This window comes from Tenebrio molitor, chromosome 2 (assembly GCF_963966145.1).
Source record: "Tenebrio molitor chromosome 2, icTenMoli1.1, whole genome shotgun sequence".
NCBI classification, from domain to species: Eukaryota; Metazoa; Arthropoda; class Insecta; order Coleoptera; family Tenebrionidae; genus Tenebrio; species Tenebrio molitor.
The window spans coordinates 17,568,853-17,584,458 of record NC_091047.1 but is presented as its reverse complement, the minus strand read 5'-3'; the positions used below and the strand labels follow the sequence as shown (position 1 = coordinate 17,584,458).

At 33.2% G+C, this 15,606-nt stretch overlaps 1 protein-coding gene across 6 annotated transcripts in view; it reads right to left on the bottom strand.

Annotated features, from left to right (window-relative positions):
- The window catches only part of Crtc (CREB-regulated transcription coactivator), a 54,903-nt gene that overhangs the window by 11,472 nt on the left and 27,825 nt on the right, over positions 1-15,606 (bottom strand). For 3 of the 6 annotated variants that reach the window (XM_069036877.1, XM_069036880.1, XM_069036882.1), the window contains 7 exons: positions 13,275-13,472; positions 13,091-13,215; positions 12,875-13,031; positions 12,683-12,805; positions 12,546-12,587; positions 9,994-10,110; positions 9,755-9,934 (listed from right to left, as the gene is read on the bottom strand). In XM_069036877.1, coding sequence (XP_068892978.1) covers positions 9,755-9,934; positions 9,994-10,110; positions 12,546-12,587; positions 12,683-12,805; positions 12,875-13,031; positions 13,091-13,215; positions 13,275-13,472 — 942 coding nt within the window. The remainder of the gene's footprint in view (positions 1-9,754; positions 9,935-9,993; positions 10,111-12,545; positions 12,588-12,682; positions 12,806-12,874; positions 13,032-13,090; positions 13,216-13,274; positions 13,473-15,606) is intronic. The other 3 variants (XM_069036878.1, XM_069036879.1, XM_069036881.1) reach the window with 3 other exon arrangements.

The window sequence follows — 15,606 nt, the reverse complement described above, 5'->3', positions numbered from 1 at the left end:
TTCATTTTCTTTTTTATCCGAGGTCCAGTTTGGAGACCGATGGCGAAGCCCGAGGGTCTTACAGAGCACCGAGGGTAACAATCATGCCCTCCCGAGGTGCTTATACTGTTTTTTTCACGACCCAACAATTTGATTTTGAATTTAATTGAAAAATGTCGAAAATTTCAATAGTTATTTGTATCACAAGGCTAGAAAATGCCATTTGGCAAGTGCAAGCACGGTTTGTAAAGCAGAGGCGTCAGCCGAGGTGCGAGCACCTGCAAAACATTTTCTAAAGCCGTGTAATAGACAAAACTTTTTCGGCCGACAATTTATTTAAAGCAAAATATAATCATTTTTGTTAAAATATTACCAGATAGGGAATTTATTTTTCTTTCATTGGCAACATAAAGGATCCAACAAGCGACTGTCACGACAAAAGTTAACCAATACCTCAAATATTAAAAACCGTCGTCGTCCTTTCTCCTATTCCTAACCGATCGCTTGATACCCCCCTCGGCCTCTACTGCTGTACACAATGTACCGGGTGAGATGAGTTTTATCGTCAGTGGGAAAAAACATCCACTTCTAATCAATTTAAAATTTTCAAAAAATTCAGGAATGATTGCGTATCACTCTAGAACAGTCTGTAAAAATTTCAAAATTTTTAATAAAACAGGTAAAGATTTTATTTTAATTCAATAACTGATACATTAATTTACATAATTTTTCACTGAGAGTCCTTTCAAACATTCAGGAAAAATTTGGTGTCATTGAAATCATGAAAACATCACCGGTTTTTGAAATAAATGTAATTTGATATTAAAGCCTAAAATTTAGCTATGATTTATTATTAAATTGGGCGGTCAGTTCCACAAAAGAAGTTGACGTAGGTTATTTATGATACCCTTTAGGGACTTAAGAATTACTCGAAAAGTGGTCAACAGATGTTCCCAACAATGAGATATTTATTTATGACACTGCAGTTGTAAATCTTGGTCATTTTTCGCTCTTAATGTTAAAATTGGAATAATTCAAAAACGAATAATTTTCTTTTGATGCGAATTTCGTAAATGTGTTCTTTGAATTAATTGTGAATTATGAGCGTGTACGAAAAAAAATTTTTTTTTGCTCAAAATCGATTTTTTTAATTTTATGGCTCTGAATTAAGTGATAAGTGAAAATTGATTACACACATTTGAAGTCTTATATCAAGGGAATGTAACCCTAAAGTTTCTTAATTTTTAATATTTTTTTAATAGGGTTAATCGTGCTGACGATAAAACTCATCTCACCCGGTATAGTCTTTCTAACTCACGTTGAGCCAGCAATAAAAATAAACTGCGTACCCTCATTACTGCAAGTACCACCTCCTCTTAGCTTTACAATGAAGATGAATTTATGGTTTAAATGACCGATGTTTTTCTTGGTCTTTCTCGATAGTTTACAGGTACACCGGGCGGAACATGCCAGGGTTGTTTTCGGTATAAATCTATCTTCATTTAAAAGCTAAGAGGATGATGGCACTTGCGGTAATAAGGGTACGTAGTTTATTTTTATTGCTGGCTCAACCTGAGTTAGAAAGACTATACAACCTCCGACAAAGGATACAAATTTGCCCGACATTAATATGTATTTCACATTTTAAAAATTGTACAAAAATTCCACATGACACTGACATTTTGTTCTGCCAACCTAAAATCTTTCAGTAAAAATTCGTCTTTCGATTTTCTTGCCTAGGCAGGGAAATGCTATTTTCCAGACGATTAGATGAATGGAAAATCAGTTTTCCGGAGGCCGGAAAAATTATTTTTAATTGTCAACATGACACTTAAATTTAGCTGGACAGTTATTAATATGTAATTTACAAATTTTCGGCTTTTTTCTATTAAAATCGTTGAATCGTGCAAAAAATAGTTTTTCCACTCTCTACATGGTAAGTACGTTGTTATGACATTGATTTGGTGGATGTAGGTACAACTTTTTTGACCTATCGTTTGGTCACTGCGTTGATACATCAACGGACCCGATATACTATTTTTCGTTCGAATTTTTTAGTTGTCACCCTTTCTACAATAAAAAATCTTCGCTAAACTTCTGCTATTGTTTGAATTGTATTTAAATAATAAAAATTTGAATCATAAAATTTCAGTTTCACACTGATTTGGTGGGTATCAATAATAAATATTTTCAAATATATTCAATGTAAATAGTTCATAAAACTATTCGTTGGGCAACAAGCTTCATATTTTTACAATGGCGTGAGTGTCAGATTTTAGATAACTTTCACATGGTTATACTGGGTGCCCCAAAATTCGCGGAACAACTTAGCAGTACGTTAAGTAGTCATTAAAATATCAAGTAAAAATGTTTAAAAAAATCAATCTTCTTTTTTGTCGAAGATATGGACCTATCTGTTACACTAAATGTGGCAACATTTAAAAACATTCTATGTATCCCAATAGTCTGCAAATATTTCATTTTTGTTGTATCCATGGAAATCAGAGAGAAAAATGAAAGCCATGTTGCCGTACGTTATTTGAGGTAAAACGGACATAAAATTACAGTTGGCTTCAAAAAAACGGGAAATGAAATTTCACCTAATGTGAATTGGAAATTTAATTTGTCAATTTGACAGTAGTATTTCTGACACATAAGTGCCATTTTTTAACCTAAATTCTAAAAGGCCGTTTCAAACTATAAAAATTTAATGAAATCTGACAGTACCCGTTTTTTTTTTAAGTCAACCGTACTATTTGGAAATGCTGGAAGTAATGAAAAAAATAATTGCAAACCTGATCACAATCATTCAGAATTTATTATGCCACTGGCTAGTAAAAGATAAATAGTCAAAATCTTTTATAATATTTAAAATAAATGAGATCAAAGCTGCACCCTTTGAGCCCACATATCTTCAAATTTAAGAGGTATAGCATTTTTTTAATTATTTTTCTCATTATTTTGTAACATGAGTTGACATTGCCCCGTTGAATTGTTCCGCGAATTTTGGGGCACCCAGTATACCTACAATTTGTAATTATTTAGAAGGCTGTCTAAAATGAAAAAAGCTGGTAAATATGTAACATGCGATCGTTAAAAATTTTCCTGATGCCATTGTTGTACGGTATTGGTTTTGACGATAAATTAATCTGATCATAATAATAGTTATTTATATAATTAGTGGGATAAAAGCAAAAGGCAGAACATAGCCTAAGGGAGTCCGTTTCGGCTCTGGGACGCGAGGGTCGCGGGTTCGATTCCGACCCAGGGCGAAATTAAAAAATTAAAATTAAAAAAAAAAGGCTATATTCTGTCTCGTGATTCGGAAGTCACGTTAAGCCATTGGTCCCGGTCTATTGAGTTGGTCATCATGCCCCTCATAGATTTGTAAACCAGTCCCACGATACACTTACAACGGTATGACAAGTAGCTGTGCGAGAACTGGCCAGCACTGCGCATGACGTCATGTGCGAGGCACTTATAAAGGAGCTTATGGCTGGTATCATTGTATTTCATGAAAATTGGTAGTAAAAATAAGATTAATAGACTTTTATACATATTAAATATATTGTTATATTACATATATTATTATATCACTATAAAAAAATTATGATATTATGTATGTACTATTATAAATACACTCACCGGCACAAAAAACGACTCACCTCGCGACTCACTTTGAATTTGTTATTGTTGTTATTTGTCTTTGAATTTTTTTTTGGTATCATGTTGTATTGGTAGGTGCTATTTAAATTATTCTTTGCCAAAGAATATCCGACAAACAAAACATTAAACATAGGAAATAAGATTTTAATGAAAAATTATGTTATTTTTTAGAAAAAAAAAATGTACGTTATAAAAAATTGTCAAAATTTTAACAGTATTTTGAGTTAGTATCTCGTATTGTCAAATTAAAAATTTTAACAGGTAAAACAACCGACAAAAACACAACATGGAAGTAGCGCAAACTTTTCAATAATTTATTTAAACAAAACAATTCGGTTGCCATGGTGACCATAGCACTCCCCATCATTGAAAATATCCCAATTTAACTATGTATTATAAAAAAAAAATAAGCACAAATATAATTACCTAAATTTTATTAAAAGTAAATTATTACTTTTTGAATTATTCCAATTTTAACAGCGAAAAATTACCGAGATTTACTACGAATACAGTTAGGAACTTTTCTAGTAATTCTTAAGTCCATAAAGGGCATATATATATTACTACATAAAAGGTACCATAAACAGTCCATATCAACCTCTTTTGTGGATCGCCCAATTTAATAATAAATCATGGCAGAATTCTGCACTTTAACATCAAATTCCATTTATTTCAAAAACCGGTAATGTTTTCATGATCTTAATGACACTAAATTTTTCCTACATGTTTGAAAGGACTCTCAGTGAAAAATTGTGTAAATTAATGTATTTACCTAGCTGTTATTGAATTAAACCGAAATATTTACCTGTTTCAGTAAAAAATTTGAAATTTTTACAAAATGTTCTACAGCGATACATAATCATTCCTGAATTTTTTGAGAATTTTAAATCAATTAGAAGTAGGTGTTTTCCATCAATGCAATAACCAGTTAAAAGAACTCATGGGCTCTTGCCTCGCATATGACGTCAGACAGGACGTTCGGATGCGCGCTGGCATACCGTTGTAAGTGTATCGTGAACCAGTCCTAGACTGGGTAACAAATTTTTACAGGACTCGAGTGTGAAGATTGCAGATGACGAGGGCGTTAGCCCGAGTTCATCTGTAAGCACACGAGTTACTGTAATCTGCTTTTTGGCCTCCTGTGATGGAAACTTTGCAAATACGCACTGTTCGCGTCACATGAAACTTTGTTTTTACAGCGACTGTGCGACGGTGAATTTTTCCGACATACTATGCGGCAAAGTAAATAATCTTTGTTTTTAACCTTTAGAAACGTAGAAGAAATACACCATTTTAAGTTAATGAAGCTGAGTTTCAGGAGAAGAATATGTATACATCTTGAATTCAATTAGTTTTAGAAAATAAAATGTAAAAGAAATGAAAATAGCAGCGCCATCTGTCGGTTCTACCTTACAATTGACAATTCTTGGGTGCGTTCCATTAAAATTCGAAAAGTATTAATTGTTTTTAACATTTTAAATTAAAAAACGTCGGTCAAAAAGCATTATACATAAAGTCCATTCAAAAATCAAAAAACCACCACCTGTTGCTTTAGGTTGGTAAAATTTAAAAAACTCTAGGTAGTTTTTTCTCATACTATGTTGGTAACTATAAATTATAAAATTTATTTGATTCAAAATAAAATTCAATTGCTTTGAATTTTGTTCAAATTGTTTTATTATTGCTCAGCAGGTTTCATTTATTTATTAGTTCTTATTATTTTTACGTAAACACGCCCAGAACAGAATTCACACGAACCCTCGATAAATTTGAGTAATTTGACACTTACCCTAAAAATTACAATTCTCACCAAATTTTACACTAGACAGCGTTGCCAATAGTAATTATCGAGGAAAATGCGACGTTGGTGGTTTTTTGATTTTTGAATGGACTTTAGCTTGTGTGTGTCAGCCCTTTCACAATGGCGTTAACGTTACGTCGATGTTAAAACGTTAATGTTAACGTTAGATCTAATTACATGTATTTCAGTACTTTGTATAAATTATTTCCGTTCGCTACTGTTAGAATGTAACGTTAAGAAGCCAGAACATTTCTAGAACTAACGTTAACGCTAACAATATCATGCAACATTAATTTTCATCATAACGTCATTGTGAACGGTCCACAATGAAATACATGTAATTTTGAATTTCTAGATCTAACGTTAACATTAACGTTTTAACATCGACGTAACGTTAACGCCATTGTGTATGGGCCTTAAAACATTTTGCAACGCTCAGTTTATGAAACACTCCGCTGCGCGTCGTGTTTCAAATTAAACTTCGCGCTGCAAAATGTAACTTCCCACACTCGATTGTAAATAGCTGCTATTAGCCCACGTGTTATATACAACATTTTATCTACGGCTGCAAATAAATTAATAAAAAAAAATCAATTTTTGCAAGAAACGTCAAATTTGACGTTTACAAAAATATATTTTGACAATCGTTAAATGTCAGTTTCAATCATTTTCATTCAAAATCAAAGCAACAAGATTGAAACAATTTGCTCAATACCAGGACAACCAGCTAAATCTGTTTGTAAACAACGCGTTTTTAATTTTTCATAAATGAGAACCGTTTCGTTTACGTCGTATCGTGGCTCTCGGAAGTGAAGTGACTTCGAAAAATGTACATTGGGGTAATCCCGACGTCTAGTGAGAAAAGTACCAGGACCTGGAACGGAAACGTGTGTGATCCTGTTTCGAAAACAACCTGGAGTGCAAGAGACGAGCGTATCTGGAGGCGTCACTGCAGTTTGCGTCGTTTTTCTAGTATAACGTGTATTACAAAGTGGTCTCTTGTGGAAGCAACAAAGAAAAGAATAGTAGATGATATCATTAAAAGTAGAAGTGAGTCTTTTTGTGCCAAGCCCAGAGATTGAAAACCGGAACGAAGTCGATGTCGGCAACTGGGCGAACAAAATGCAAGAATTGTGTGATTAATATGTATTTATAAGTAGCTTTTCATTTATATTGTTGTCTTTCAATAAATTTTTCTCCCTACCGGTTAGAAATGTAGGCTGTGGATACCTCATTTGAGGTGAGAAAATTCAACTTTCTCGCTAAGGTAAGAAAGTTAATCATGAAATGTTTATGGTAAAACCAAGGCGGTCTTAAGTTACAGGCCTGGACACTGGCTGTGTTGCCACATTCCCTGGTAGGCCATTCCATGACCTACGGTGTTCCAAAAATTTTGAAACGAATTCGACATTTAAAATAAATTTTGACAAGTCCTTGGTCAAATTCGTCAAACTGAATTAAAAATGTCATTTAAGTGTTGCGTACCAAATTGCAACTCAAATTATGCGTCTTCTTCTTTGAATTACGTAGGTAGCTAAATACTTTTAATTAAGTTTCCATCAAATGAGGAAACGAAGCCAATTTGGAAAGAGATTTTAAAATTTAAAAATCGAAGAGTGAAGAATTCGCAAAAGTAGCCATGCTTGTGCCAAAGATTTTAGCGGAACAGTTATTTATCAATGGGGACAAAATGAAGCGACTTGTGCCAAACGCGGTTCCAATAACTTTTAATTACGAAGAAATTACACTTTGAAAAGAAATAATCAAAATTAGTAATGACGACACAATCACTGGAGAAAATCTTTTGGTTTTAAAAACGAATATTGAAATGAGACTGGGAAGCAAGTTACAAGAAATGGGATGGGATCTCGGATGGGATTTAGGCAATGGGGAGAACAAATTGTTATATTTAAGTTGGAAATGCCCACCTCGCGTTAGTTTATAACCAAACAGTTTCAATAGTCCGGAACACAGCAGAGCATCCGAAATTTTATCAGTAATGAGCACCGTTGTTTGTCTGTCCCTAAGGTGGTTTTAAACTATGTTACAATGCGATTACGCATTTTTGAACTGTCGTAAAATTAGATCACTCATATTTGACAAATGTAAATACAATGACAGGTTTAGTGGATTTCGATTTTTTTCACTAAATGTTGGTGAAGCAATGTTGTCAGACTGTGGTAGGCCATTCCATAGCACACTGTCTTTGGTCAGTGTCATGGCCTGGTAAATGTAGATCGCCTTGGTAAAACTGTACCAAAATACAAATGTCAAAAGTGTCAAAAGTGAAATAAGTTATTGATAAATGAAAGCCAATTCAATGAAGTAAGTTGGTAGGTCAATCATATAATCTGGAAAATAAACAGATAAGCTAGGTAGGTAGATTACTTTACCCTGTTTATATCAAATTTTCGAACAAACCTCAAATCTTCAAATGCGATGACAAGTTAATTAAACAAATAACACAGCCTACTATTCAATTCTCAAAATTTTCGTTTTAATCACGAATATAACCATCTTTTTTGACTTTTTTCAACAAAGTTGTGCCGGTAGGGAAAAAAATTGTATTCAAACCTTGTTAAGAAAGTGTTCTTGCAGACCTTAGGCACTTACAAACCTCGTCTACGACTCGGTTTATAATCTTTGCCTGCGGTCTGCAAGAAACCACTTTCTTACCTTGGTTTGAAATATACTATTGTCTGTTTGCTTCTAAATAAAAATGCGTTACGTAATGAAACCAGTGCCGTAATAACCTACATTACGCAACTCAAATGATTATAAATGAATGTGGTTATACGGTCTTATTCAAGCAGCCGTAGATAAAATATATTTCGAACGTTATATCGTTATTCTTTATCTCATTATCCTTTCAGATAGTTTGGGTGGGTACATTTTAACCAAGTGCAAAATCGCAGGAACGCCAAAATCGGCACATTTATGCTCATTTGCTCAATATTCAGCCTCGAAGAAGATTCCAAATAAATTTAACAAATTACTTTTATGTAGTTGCATCATTAAAAATCCTCTACTGAAACATATTCGAACTTCAACGCGTTCTGGTGAAAATACAAAGATTTTCCGTGTTCTACATTTCGTTAAAAAAAATATATTCCAGAAATTGTCATCTACGTTACCACATGGAAGCAGTTCATGCATGGCAATCACACGATAACAGAGTATGTATGTATTTGCTAATTTTAGAAATAGTGGTCATAATTATCTGATATTTTTATATCCATAAATTCATTTTTTAAATCTACTAGCTGCCTACTTTCATGCGGCATGCCCCTCAATAGTCCCATCGAGTCAGTTCCTAAACAAAATCCTAGCGTGTATTAGAAAATAATTCGTGGAATTCTTTTTTAATTCTGGCATACAGTTTGTAATCGAGCAAGTTCATTTAGATTTAATTATGAAAGATATTTTTATAATCGAAAAACTATTGCCAATATAAAATAAACCACTTTTGCGGGCAATGTGCTTTATTTTTCTTTTTGATAATTAAAATCAGACGACTGTGATCATTAAGTTTTTTGATCGCATGTTATATATTTAACATTTTTAGAATACACAAGTGATTATGTGTTTGAATTAATTTTACTTATGCTTTAATTCTTGAACTCTTTCAACATACGACTAGTTTTCTGTATTTATTTATGAATCAAATTAATGTTGCGCGACGCATAGAAGAGAGTTGTAGAAAGAATCAATTAAGGAATCTGCAAATTGTGAGAAATAAAATACTCTTCATCCAATTTTAGTGTGATCTGAGTAAAAAAAATAAACGTAATTCTTGTTAAAATCTCCGTTACGTACGTACACAACAGGTATCTTTAATCTTAAAACAGTTCCTTTTTTTAACTTTATTATTTCCTGTACTATTCTGTGTGTTTCTAAGTTTCTATTAAACAGCACAACAGACATAAAATCTCCGCACATTCTGAAAAGCCTAATCTAATATTATCTAGAGATGAGCTCTATTGTAATAATTGCTTACATCGAATGAAGTGTATGAAACATCATGATGTTCATATTATGATTGTGACATCGCATAACAAACATGACTTACCACTCCCTGTTAGCACATAACAATATAATAATACATTAGAATTACTCGAACACAATAAACATAAATATTAAGGGATTAATAGTACTCTGTCGAACTAATTGAAAACAAGATTAAACTTTACTTATTCAAACCATTTAACATTATATCAGTACTGTGTTTGTAACGTCCTGTTTGTTATTATGAAAATAAAATACATAACATCGATGATGAATGAAAACGTTGAACGTTTTCTTACTCACCATTGACAACTGTTCAAAGTGTTGCTGAAATTGATTCGCTTGGTGTTGATTGAATATGTTGTAATCGCTGGGCAGCGGACTGGGAGCTCCGGGACTGCAAGGGGCTGAATGGCGTCCACCTAAACTTGGCGACGACTGTGGACTGGGCCTCGGACTTCTGTAACCGGACGCTTGTGGTAACTAAAAATTACGCCGATGTTAAATTCTGGTTCCACTGAATCCAACCCGAATATTTTTACCGTTGGGGAAGGTGAAGTCGGGGGGCACTGTTGATATATCCCTTGGAGACTGGTTAACTGTGTAAAGTCTGATCCGTCCACTAAGCCGGTTATATTTTTACTGTCTATCGGTACGTTCTGAAAATTTCAGAATCAATATATTAAATTTCTCAACGATGTAAACAGGAGCGCTAATCGACTTTCATTAACGCACTCATACGTTATTATAAAACGTTAAAAAATCCTACCACTGAACAATAAAACATTTAAGTCATGTACTTAGTGTTATGAAGTTTATTTACCTTGCTTCGGTGTTTTATCTACAAAACTTGTGCGGGAGATGTCAAACCTTAAGATACCAACCTAGGTATATATACGATGATTCAGTAATAAATACCTACGTCCTCTTTTTTAACGATAAACTTGGACAATTACAATTAAACATTAATTGAAATCAATTTGTACATGAATTATTAACAAATTATTTTATTTAGGTAGAAAGCTGGAACCACTGATATTAGTTATTCGTTACAATTAAAATGTTAGGTTGAAAAGTGTTTACCCAATAGAATGTAAGTCAAAAAAATGTTTGTTGAAGCACATTATCCCAATAAACACTTGCAACTAAGAAAGTAATACTTTTTCATTTTAATGAAGGTTTCAAAATTAAACTAACATTTAAATGCAACTAACTTATTCAGTTTGTTTGACTTAAGTAATTATGTCTCATAATGTTGTTATCACTGGTTACTGGTACTGGTACAATATAAATATTTCGAATGTTGTAGTTGGTTATGATTATGATTTATATCAAAATTGCAAACGTAAGATCTGCCGCTCCTTGAAGATTTGTAAGTTTGACATTTGACAACTCGCACTTTGCTGGTTTACAATTTACGTTGTTTCTCATTTTGCAAACGGTGTTCCGAGTTAATTAAGGCGACAATTTAATTCATACACTAAAAATCCCATAAGCAGCGGTGTTTTTGTCATTATGACAGCGAAAAAAGTTTGCCCTAACTTTTCCAGCGACAAAACGGAACCTAACTTTTGACCGAGTTGGCTATGACCATATAGCTAGTGATTTTGTTGGCAGTACATCGGTGATAAAAATTCCCCAAAGGAAATTGACACTTTTTGTGTTTGGTTAGGTTGTTTTCAGTTTAAGGTTATATTTTCTGAATAGATACATTGTTGCCAGATCTCTTACATCTGATTTGTCCTTTTTAAATTGGAAGTAGCATCGTTTAATGGAAATTTTTTGTCGTAATAAAATTATTTTGGCAATTTTGACCATTCCTTTGACGGAAATTAAAATTATTTTTTAAAAACTTAATACATCATTTATACAGTATGTCTTACAAAAAAACGGCCCAGGCTATAAATTAGCTATTGATGACCCAAATGAAAAAAATTACAACGGAAACGAAATGGCTCTAACAACACTACAAACCTGAGTGTGTATATAATTTTTATACCATCTACCCATTTATGGACAATGGGCAACTTTTATTTTTCAAATGGTAACCTATATTTTTTTGATTCTGTTAAGAGTTCTTTTCTTATTGTAATGGCATAAAAACTATACCTTTGATAACAAAATTTCTGAGAAAAAAAGCAAAACTAATTATGTTGCATCAAAATTAGATTTATCCTTATTTCATAAATGAAAATTTGTTGGTAGTGTGCTGGACTTCACTTAAATATATTAATTTTACGCACGTTTCATGTTGCAAATTTTATTTATTTTAATTCATTAAATTTAATTATAATCCATGAAAATCAATGAATAATGGAGGTCGGTTAACTTGATTTTTTCATTAAGATTACAATAAATCTAATTTTGATGCAACATATTTTCTTTTTTTTTCTCGGAAATTTTGTTATTAATGGGTATAGTTTTTTAATGCCATTACAATCAGAAAAAAAAACTAACAGAATCAATAAAAAAAAATATAGGTTACCATTTGAAAAATAAAAGTTGTCCATTGCCCATAGATGGGATAAAAATTATATGCTTACTCTGGTTTGTAGTGTTTTTAGAGCCATTTGGTTTGCTGTATAATTTTTTTCATTTGGGTCATCAATAGCAAAGTTATAGCGTGGGCCGTTTGTATTAAAGACAGCCTGTATATTGTACTTTCTTACGAATATTAAAATAATAAATCTGGCAATGCGGTGGCAACAAAATGTCGAACAGACACTGACAAAAAAAAATTGCACCAGTTGCATCAGGGAATCAGTTAGTCCAACATGAAAAGAAAAAATCATAGCCAACTCGGTCCCAAAAACATCGTGAATGCCTAATAGTACTGACTTTTTGTATTGTTTTAAGATGTTTCTGATTAAATAGATTTGAAAGATGTTTTTTCAAATTGTACTAGAAACAAGAAAAAATATAATAAAACTTAACTACAAAACGACAGGTCAATTGATCTAAAGAGGATCGTAATACTTCGTTCAAGAGAGCAAGCGGTGCCCAATACTACACTATTTCACAATTAAAAATGGCAAATCTGTCATCGAAAAGATTCTTAGCGCAACAAATACAAACAAAATCCTATAGCACCTACCTCTCGTGGGTGATTCGGATACCTAGGAACGGATAAATGATTCTGTAACAAAATTACAAAAACCATGCAAACATAAAATCACCACAAAAATACATGCAATAAAAAAAAAGAAGCACGACCAACATCATACGACATACCGAGTGTGCGTGTGATACGGGTGCGAAATGAAAAGGACCTTGTCGTACTCCTTGAGGTATGCTTGTGGGAGATAATGTAGCTGGACTTGTATTTACAGGACTCTGAAAATAAGCCGGTGAATACTAACTAAAATTAGTCTTGACTACAGGATGAACAAGAGGATTTGGGCTGTTGTCACCTAAGATGCTTACAGAACTATACGGAGAACTTCCTTGGTCTAAATCTTGATCTAGAGGTACGCGGATGGGCGATGAAAAATTCACATTAGTTAAATCCGGTAAAGACCCCGTGTTATTACCACTGATCGGTATTTGAATCGCTCCCGGTACGTGTGCCGATGGATATATGCTAGAATAAAACAACTCATTCAAGAACAACACCATCGAAATCAACATAACGTGTCTTACTGTATACCAGGTACGCGAGGAACTTCGCAGCTGGACCTCGGTCGTCCGTCGTTTCGTTCTGGACCATTTATATTTGGCATCATCCACCTATTACTACAATTTTCATTTCGTTCCGAGTTCATATCCTAAAACGTTTGCATTTTCCTGTCAACTTCTAGATAATTATGTTTTTAAAAACGCATACCTGCATGGCGCTTTGATGTAAAGCCGAATCGCTGTGCGTACGCCTCCAACTTGTGTCATGTGGTGGACTTAAAAATGTATTACTGGAATAAGGCGATGTATCTAGTCTTCGGTCGTGAGGTCTTCGGATCGGGCCCCCTTGAGAGCGTGCCCTACTTCCAGGTCGATAGTTTACCACGTTAGCGTTTGATGTCTCGTCCTGTTACATCATTGAATTGATTAGAAACGACATAAAATACAAACGTACAATTCTGAACAACAACAACAATCATTGTAGAAAATATTATATTAAAACCAAATAAAATTTATCCTCCAAAGTCTAACGTTCTTGATAGACATTTGTTGCGTGATGTCATTATTTATTATTCTATCCAAAATCTGGCGGCAGATTGGGTTTGTGGTTGATGACATTTCATTGTGTCATCACCACCAATACTAACATACACGAACATCATTGCAAAGAACTACAGTTAAGCCAACTAACGTAACAAGCTTCACACTATTGCAGTTTTACAATTAGTGAAACTTACCCTGTTAGTCACAACACAAAATTTAACTTATTCTTTGAGAATAAATACATATTTACTTTTCCTAAAAGCCTCCGTTACACAAATTCAAAAGTCTAATTCAAAGATCTAGGCATATACAGGGATGTGTGCAGGTAACAAATGCTAATTAATGTTATACAATAAAAAGTTATTTAAATATTGTCTCGACCATTTTAAGTAAGCCTTTAAGAACCACACAACATTTGTTTTCGATCGCATTGTTTTTTAGATTATCGTCCGTTACGTGCACACATTTACGATAAATGTAGCAAAAGACATACTTTGATTAATACATCACATTAAATTAATAAAATTAAAAAAAAGCTGTTTTTTCAAGAAATGTCTTTTCATTTATATTTTAATATTTTACAAATCATCCTCACCATATTTCAAAATGAATGTCAACCATTTATATTTTTTGTTTGAAGAAAACATGATGAAAAGTTTGAACCTTCAGACCCATATATCTTTGTAAAGACCCCCCTATATTTTTGAAGTGAAAACTTCTTTAGGCGCGCCACATACATTTTATTCCCGGACAGTGAATTAGTTTCATGCGACACGGTAAAATCGTACGCAGCACAAGCTAAAATCGTCCGCAGCACGACACGGTAAGCTAAAATCAAGGGAGTCGAGTTTTTTAGCGGAGCGAGCGAAAAACAATCAACTATGCGTCACTTGTCACCTTTCAATTTTCAGTGTTCATTGTGTTGTGATCTGACAGACCTCAGTGCAGAGCTGCAGGAGTAGCTGTATATAATATAGTTATATGTAAAAGATAAAGACACGACAAATATTGTAAGTTTACAGATGGATGTAGGATTTAATACGTAATTCTCAATTATATGGCTTCAACAATTCATCTATTGGAAAAATTTGTGTAGCAAAATGTGAAGAGGAAAATGGACAAATTATCATAATACAGGGTATTGCTATGAAAACTTGTGTTCTGTTCAAAGTAATAAACCATCGTCAAGAAAATAAAACTGAAACATCGAAACCTAACCTCACAAATTTTGCCAGTCTGTTTACCTCTAAAAGCGGACGTATTGGCAGTTTCTATTGAAAAATACAGAGTTTTGATGTTTATTAGGGACTATTCCGTATCGAATACGTTAAAAGATCGCATATTAACAAGCATTTAAATCTGGGAGACAAATTTTGGTAATTTAGGGAATTTTGTGACAGTTGGTGACACTTTTATTTCAGTTGATATTTAAAGTAAAATTTTAAATTTGAATCTAGACTAAACATACTATTGCGGTCAAAAATAACTGGGACAGTGTGTAAGTGTGTTACTGTAGACACTTCCAAATTCATTCAAACTCAATATGTTTGGAAGTGTCTACAGTAACGTGCTGTCCCAGTTATTTTTGACCGGAATAGTAAGTCATTTTTCGCAAGTGAAATTGCAATTAAGGTGAATTATCTAGGAATACTGCAAATAGCAGAGAATACCACAGTAAATTTGCTCCCGGCAACGTTTGTTAGCAGCTGAAAAAAGTTTCTAGGTTTCGGATGTATTAATGGTTTATTAACACATTCAAAATGAATCCGTTAACAGCTTTGTTGTGCAAAATAGAAAAAATAATTTGAAACACCAGTGTATAACCCAACTTCTTTCTATTTGACACTAGTAATTTATTTATCACTCGATTTAATGTTACACTCAAAAGGGAAATCGAAATTTTGATGTACATTCAACCAACTTGGATAAAAAATGACACTGATAGTGCTGATGTCAGGTGAACGGATAATAAATTATTGCTTATATGCATAAGCAAT